This window comes from Nestor notabilis, unplaced genomic scaffold (genome assembly GCF_000696875.1).
Source record: "Nestor notabilis isolate BGI_N333 unplaced genomic scaffold, ASM69687v1 scaffold14690, whole genome shotgun sequence".
NCBI lineage: Eukaryota > Metazoa > Chordata > Aves > Psittaciformes > Psittacidae > Nestor > Nestor notabilis.
Window position 1 is genome coordinate 102,425 of NW_009910785.1, and position 8,196 is coordinate 110,620.

General features: G+C 38.6%; 1 protein-coding gene across 1 annotated transcript; it reads right to left on the reverse strand.

Moving 5' to 3' along the window:
- Positions 1 to 1,933: 1,933 nt before the first annotated feature.
- Positions 1,934 to 7,981, reverse strand: TRIM42 (tripartite motif containing 42; the record flags this gene model as incomplete). The annotated part of the gene is made up of 4 exons (XM_010011651.1): positions 7,626 to 7,981; positions 5,132 to 5,838; positions 2,870 to 3,690; positions 1,934 to 2,161 (listed from the first exon to the last, which is right to left on the reverse strand). Coding segments are annotated over exons 1-4 (2,112 nt in total), but the record flags the coding sequence as incomplete, so codon positions are not given.
- Between the last annotated feature and the right edge of the window lie 215 nt (positions 7,982 to 8,196).

An 8,196-nucleotide genomic window follows, 5' to 3' on the forward strand; every position in this document is an offset into this window, starting at 1 on the left:
TGGTTGACAGCTTCAAGAGAGAAGCTAAGGAACACAAAGCCTACTGGCATTGGTGGCTGGTCACTGTGAGAAACTGCAGGCTGCTGCTGTCATTGATCAGGGGTGAAGGAACACCTCTTCCAAGAGTGGCAGTACTGACAGCAACTAGAGCAAGGGTTGGAGAATTCCAGAATTTTCCATTCCTGTTTTTCTGATGCATCCTTAGTGCTTCTCATTCCTGACTTTACCTACTCTGTTGAAAGTCTCCAGGGAGCACTGAATCCTTAGAGGATTCCTTGTCACTTGCCTCATGGTACAGTTTAGCATGGTCTACCAAAGGTTGACAAAGCAGCTTTCGGTTTCTGTCATTCATCCAGGATCTTCCACAACCTCAACACCCACTCAAACATATCCCTTTACCCAGGACAGTGCAGTGTGATTCCTTCAACTGACTATTAAATTAGGATCCAGTTGCCAAAATCATGAACATCATTTGCCAGTTTAGATGTTAAAGGTTAACCTGTCTTTTTCCTAGTTGCTGCCCTAGAAGTGCATCATCCAAAACTGGTGTCATCTGTCAGCCCATATGTTAGATACTTCCAGGTTCATCCTGAGGCATTAGGAGCCTGTATTGAGTCAACTCGATTGAACTCTTCTTGGTCAAAGAGATCATGCCATCTGTAGCAGCTTCTATGATCGTGTAACAAGGATATAGTGGTACTTCCATGGTGTTTCACACTCTAACAGATGGCTGAAATTGAGGAACCTGTGAGTCAGCTGTAAGCCAATAATCATCCTATTGGTCTAAGAAGAGAGAAGTTCCTTCACTCCTAAAAGAGGAGACTACAGTTTTCTGTTTTGCTTATGAGGGCTGCATAGAGACTTGTATTATCTGCTTGAAATGCTAAATAACACCCTATGGTTGAATAGCCTTTTTTGTGGGACGATACTTTGGGGCATCAGTGGCATGGCATCAGCTTTAGTTCAAAGAATGTAGTAGCTGCTGTCTAACAAAACTCTCGGTCACCTTCCTCCTCTTCGTGGTTTGGTGCCTGGGGTCCTGTGACTTTCACAGCTTTCACAGTTACATTCCCTCACAGGCTTAGTAACTGTTACACATGAAGAATGATATGGCTCTAAACCCCCTATTTAAAATCCAGTGCCATATTTTCTTTTTTAAAAAGTTCTTCCAAGCTTTCTCTGTAGTGTAACTGGTAGAATAATGTGATATGCAAAAGGAAGAGAGGTAGTTACTTTTAAAAGAGGATTTCTAAAAGCCCATCACACATGCTGTGCCATTTTAATTTGCTGTGAAACTCTTTACTTCTGTAAATTACAGCAGATGTTAAGTGAGCTTCTCTGGAATATTAATATCACTGTGCTGCATGCAGAAAGAACAGATTTCAGGAAAAATAAAAAATCACTGTATCATTCCAATGTGTTAGATAAAAAGAAACTGCTGTGCTCAGTAGTTTGTGGATAGGAAGTAGAACAGTTCAGGAAGGTGTTGTCATTAAAACTCCTAAAACCACAGTGAAAGAGACTCATGTCCAAAGGTGTCAAAGAATATTCTAAGTTTTCTGTTTATTTCCTGTCTTTTAATGATCACTGCTTTATTCTACCATGAAAGCATTTAGATCCGATACTTAATACTCTTCCTCTGTGTATTCAGAAATTAGTGCAAAGACTATCTCAGTCCTGAAGCAATATGACTTAAGGTGACTTGTCTGATGCACTCATAGCACAGTATCCCTGCTAGAAAAAATGAGGAACATTCTACATAGGTCAAGCACCTGCAAACTGAGCTAGAAAGAACAATGTATGGACAAATCCAGTGTAACTAGTAGTTACAATATTCCATTGAAGCCTTACTCGTAAATACATGGGGTAAAAACAGTTGTGAAGGCAAGAAATTTAAGGCAGCTCTCTGAAGTATAGGAAGAATCTACAATACCTTACAGATCTCACTCCAGTCTCCTTGGCCTCCTTTGTTGACAGCACGGACTTTAAACAGGTATTCTGTATTTGGATCCAAATTATATATCTCCAGGTTCTGCTGCTGTATTTTGCTTAGCTGGCCAGCTAGTTGTGTCTGGACAATGTTATCAGGACTAGTTCTAGTAACTTCATAAAACTCTACCTCAAAGAAATCCACCTCTTCTATGGGACAAGTCCAGTAAATCTGTGAAGAGAAAAAATAAAATTGTAGTACACGATTAAGTCCTCTTTATTTTTGCTTATTTTAATTTTTGCTTTTTTTGGAAGCCCCTGTGCAGCAGATTTTATTTTTGAAATGCCAGTGCAGCTGAGATTTCAACTACAGCATGAAATATATGTGGAAGACATGTAGTTTGTCCTCTTACTTGGAAAATGCTAAGCTTCCTTCTGGGAATTTCCTAGTACCCTTTTCTGACACACTAAAAATAATGCAGGCTGACAGCAGTCAACACTTTACAACATGCGCTTAGGACCCTATGCAACTGGCATCCTGGCATCTATGCAACTAGCATCTAAGAAATGTAAAATGAGGAAAATTACATGGATATGATGTTATCATATGGAAGGCCAAGACCAGGAGGGAATTATTTGGTCTGACATACAGATATTTAAATACAAATATGGTAAATCTATTTCTTTCTGCACTGGAGCTTCCCATCTAACATATTTATATCACATAAACAACCCTATTGACTACAGTAGGAATGTGATACAATTCCATCTACACTTCAGTTTATCTCAAAAGGCAAGTTTGAAATGCATTGTCTTCTACAAATGCAATATTTGAACTGATAGTTTAGTCTTGATTTCTCAAACTTGTATGGGTTCAAACTCTATAACAGCCTAAAAATGTGAGTCTCTTACATATATTTTGAATTTATTAGTGGCTTACTTTGGCAGACCTCGAGTAAACAACAGTCTGGTATATGAGCACAGATCCTGGGACTGGGACTGAGTCACTGTCTATAGGTTCTGGACTTGAATATTTAACAATCCGATATTTTCTTTCTTTTCTTGGAGTTCCAGAAGCTGTATCCTTGCACACACACACTTCCTTACTCTTTGTAGGAAGATCGGAAGGATTAGAGTTTGGTCTTCTGAGAGTGTCTTTTGACAGTACACGTAAATCAAGCACGGAATTTGAAGATGGGCTTTGGAAAAATATTCCTTGCTTGGATACTTGAGTACCTGAGGCACCCCCTTGAACCGTTATCTCGGGGTTAAAAGAATAGGGATATTTTTCTGCTTCACTTTCTGACTCCATTATGCCAATAAGGGATGGAACAAGTCCCTGTAAAATGAAGAGAATTTCATCAAAGTTGAGGTGAATTTTGCTTAAGGGATCTTCTCTTAGACGTGGACTAGGTTGGAAAATGGAAGGAACTGTATTTTCTATTTCTTTCACTAAGCAGTGTGCAGATTGCAGAAATACAACTTGACTTTCCTCCTCAAGAGCCTCTTTACAGTATTGAATAAGGCCATCCATATATGACAGCTGGCTGGATGTATAGTTTATGTAGTCTGAAATTTCTTTGTATTTTTTAAGTTCAATGTTTTCAAGCAACTCCATCATCTCCTTTTCTTGTTGATGAAGAACCATATTTAGTTTTAAGAATCCATTTCTGATCTCCTTTCTTTTGGTGTCCTTGTAGCTCTTGAACTTATTTTTTGACAGGATAACTTCCATTAGATCATTGTCAATTCCTTGGCGTACTGTAAGAAAAGAATAAAATCAGGTCAGTAGTTCCAAATTCATATTAAAATGCAGTGGTTACAAGAGGCAGAATGATAGATTTTAGCTTAAAATCTTGTAGAATGTTTAGTAGAACATGGGACAGGAATAAGGATCCTGGTATTTTGCTCTTCTCTCTGCTGCTAGTAAGCCTTGTGGGAAATTGTTAGGGTTAAAACATTGACATTGGGTATATAAAATTTGGCATTTACTTACTACTTTATTATTATCTCCTCATTCAAATTTATCTCCCCCCAAATGGGCTTGATAATTTGTATTTCATTACATGGGGAATCCTGAAGCTTAATTTATTGTAGCTTTATATTATCTTTGAAAATTCACTATGCCAGTATGAAATTAAAATCATGACAGCAAGTGTGCCCACATTATGTCTGTGGCTGATGGTATATTCCTCTGATGGCTGTTCTGTGAAGGTGTGATTAATTCTTCTGACACTAAAAATTGTCAGCTGTTAAAAGAACAGAATCAAACATACCAAAGGCTGACTGTACATTCCAGTGCCATTCAGCTAACATTAGGAAGCAATGTCACATTACAAAATCCTGCACACATATTCTACATCCCTCTTCTCAAATTTAAGACAGTTTCAAATTGGAGAATTTAATGCTTCCAGCTTTTTCTTACTGTGCAGGTTCACTTTTACCTTTCTGAATGTTATTTTCCATGCAACTTCGTTCTGCCCCCAACATCTGTGAACTTACATGCAAAGATCCAAATTAAAAGAAATCTGTACAATCCTAGTGTTCAGCCCCTTAGTTGCTATGGATGCAGTCTTAGTTAAAAGGAGTGAATTGCTGTGATAGCTCAGAAAAACATGACTGCTTTGCCTCTTAGTCATCATGGGCATAAGCATAAAACTGACTGAGGAGGGAGAATTCTTCTTCAAGCATGTATTTCTGATTAAAAAATATTCATCATTTATCCTGCAGATGTAATTGGTTTTTATTCCATGCTGGGTCCTGCAGTATGAAATTAATGTTCCCCTCAGTTGTGTAGAATCACAGAATGGTTTGTGTTGAAAAGGACTTCAAGATCATCTAGTTCCAACCCCCTGCCATGGGCAGGGCCACCTCACTCTAGCCCATGTCACCCAAGGCTCTGTCCAGCCTGGCCTTGAACACTGCCAGGGGTGGAGGATTTAACACTTCTTTGGGCAACCTGTTCCAGTGAAATGCACATTTCTGTTCCCATCCCACAGACAGATCCTTCATTCTCTAATAGTTGAGTCTGGCTCCTGGTGCCACAGTTACGGGCTTGTTCCTTTGGTGTTTGTGCAGTGGGAACACATCACCTTTCTGACCCTTGTGCTGTGCAGAGAATTAATATAGCTTGTCAAGCTTATGTTCAAGTTTTTTTTCTGAGGAGGCATGGGGAAGTGTGAAAAGCACCAGAAATACACACCTTTTCTAAATTCTTCGATTGTACCGAAGAGGGAAGCAGCCTCTCTTGAACACGCGACTCCCAAGGGAATAATGTTATGATTGTTGTGCAGTGAGCTCTTGCAGATCCCACAGATCAGTTCGTGGTCATCCAGACAGTATTCAGAGAGATCTGAGTTGTTGTGCAGTAAGCAGTGCCACTGTTCATTGTCTTCATGATGTGCTCTCGTTAAAATGTGGTCTTGAACACTGTACTTGTTATGACTTAAATACAGACATTCACTACAATAATTGATTCCACACGTTCTACATCTTTTGGTTGCCACTCTTCTTCTCTCCCTGCAACTTTCACAGTAGACTGGTCTTTCGCTGTGGTCAAATCTCCACCTCAGAAAGCCATGTCTGCGCATGTATTTCTTGGCTAGTTTTGCTCGGAGATAATTCTTCCTCAGCTGGATTTTATTTGTGTAGTCAAGACAGTGTGCTTTGCTACACACTGGGCATAAGATGATATAAAAGTTTTCAGTTACTTCAACTCTGGTCTTGCTTTTATTTACACACTTCTCACAAATGCAGTGGTTGCACGGCAGCATAAGTGGTTGGAGAAACAGTTCCTTACAGATTGGACAGGAAAGCTGGTCACGGAAAGCGTGGCTGGAGACATTCCTTTCTGTTGTAATGACAGATGCATTATTCCTAGTTCTGAACCTAGGCATGACTTCTTTTGACCTAAATAAAATTGGGAAAAAAGAAACAACAAACAACTCTAACAACTCAGACAAAAATTTCTGAGTATTAGGGTATAGACACAAAATTATACCATGAACAATTCTGCTTTGCATATCAACTGTCCTTTTATTCTGAATGGCTACTTCGTATATGTAAGGAAGAATCCTTCTTTTTTTCTTTTCCTTTTTACAATTATTTCACTATATGCTGAACATGTAACAGACAGACATCTCAGTCATTGGAAGTCTGTGTGAATTTGTTGAGTTATTGCTGGTGGCCAAATGAAAAGAAGAATACAGTTTGGTTTAGTACAGAGTGAAATGTATTTTGTCTTCTTTTCTTGATTAGTTTTCAAAATGGAAACAACGAACAACTACAGTGAAGCATTTAGTGAAATTCAAATTAAACCCTTTATTTTGTTTCAGAGGGTATTAAATCATTTACAACTTTGGTAATATGCTTAGAATACCTTCTTTTTAATGAAAAATTAAGGCAATAAATGTCAAAATGTTTTTCTTTCACATTTTCAAGATGGAATATTTCCTCAAGAAATTATCACAATTGCTTCACCATTTCCAAAGAAGTACAATTCTGCTTAATATAATAACACACATTTACATATGATCATCCTAATTTTTAGTCATTTAAGAAATCACTCACCTCTGAATTATTTCTGATTTCTAGAACGAACTAAACTTACTTTTAGTGTCAGTAGCATCCTTATTATCACTGATTATTTATATTAATTGCAAAGACCTTTGGGTGGGGATTTTATTATTTTATTTTAGATATGCTTTTTCAGGATATGCTAATCCCTGTTCTTTTCAAATCTTGTTAGTCCTAACCTGTCTCTTAGCCTGTGGACATTATCCTTTTAAAATAACAAGACTAATTTTATAAGGCCGCCTTGAATATTTTCCATGTCCTTGACAAGAGCATCATTATTCAAGATGGACATCTTATTCTTAGGCCTCCTCTGCTGTGCTTCTCTTTAGCATCCATGTTACTGCTTTTCTTCCTGTCTTCTCTCCTCAAATGTTCAACAATACTATCTGATTTTTCTGTCACTCTAAACAACAGTAAAAAACCCTAATAAACTAAAGAGAATAGAATTTTCTGTTGCTCTGAAGATTCCTTCTGGTCTTAGAAGTTTACCTAGGTAGGAGTTAACCTTGCATTTCTAGTGGTCTTGTCAATTCTTCTCAGTTTAGCCTGGAGCTCTTCTGATAACTGCATTTTTATCTTCTACGACTGTTAATATACCTTCCTTCTATTCTCTGTGTACCATTTCTTGAGCCTTTATAATTATTTGTCTCCTTGTTGTGATTATACCCGCTTCCTTCCACTTCCAGTGAACAGCAGTTTTACTGCTCTTTTACTCCAAATTTCCTTGTATCCTTGCTTGCAGCCCCCTTGCTACAAACACATCCCTATTTTCCTCCTTGTTTTAAGTTTTTTCTGTGCATCTTCCTTCTTGTCGCTGTATAGGATTTACACTGTGAGAATCCATAAGCGTTAGCCATTCATGGATTTTGTATGGAAATCAGGTGGTCCTAATTACCAATGCAGTGAAGTTCCAGAATAGTCTTTGACCCAGAGTAATGAGCATAAGATTTAACTACCATCAAGATAAAACTACTTTCTCTGTTTCTCAGAAGAATATCCTGTGATTATTCTAAATAGCTCCAAGAAGTCAACAGATCTGTGTTTCTAAATGGCACGCATCCATTAAGACGTACTGTAAATTAGAACACATTAGAAATTAAAGAGTCTTTAACTACACTTACTGAACAAGTCCTGGTGTTCTTGAGTGACGCTGTTTGTTGTCAGACCTTCTACAGCACCTGCTTTCATAATACTGACATTCTGTATTCTCTGCACTGCAGCAGCAGCAGCATTTGCAGTCTGGGTCATTTGCACAAGAGCAGCAACACCACCAACAATTTGCACGCTCTGCACTTGAGCAGTGGCAGCACTGGCAAGTTTTGCCATTGTATGGACATGGGAAACAGCTGCAGTTCTGCTCACTGGTAAACAAGAAACGCCAACACAAGCAGCAACGTTCATTGCTGCTGTGGCAGATTTGGTAGTACCAGTTTAAACAGCATGGCCAGATTGAACAGGAATACCCATTTTCATCCATCCCACTGTCAGATACTTGGAAGGAAGTCCATTGATCATGTCAGCTGTTCTTCACACTACAGCATGAGCTCTGACTGTTGTGTCAAGCTCTGTGGCACGGCAGTGAGCTTCGTTCTAATCGGGGAGTGATGTCACAGTGAAATATTCCAGTAAGGAGACAGGCAGAATTTTATTCACGGGAACCTGGTACAGTGATTACATCATCTGTACATCAGG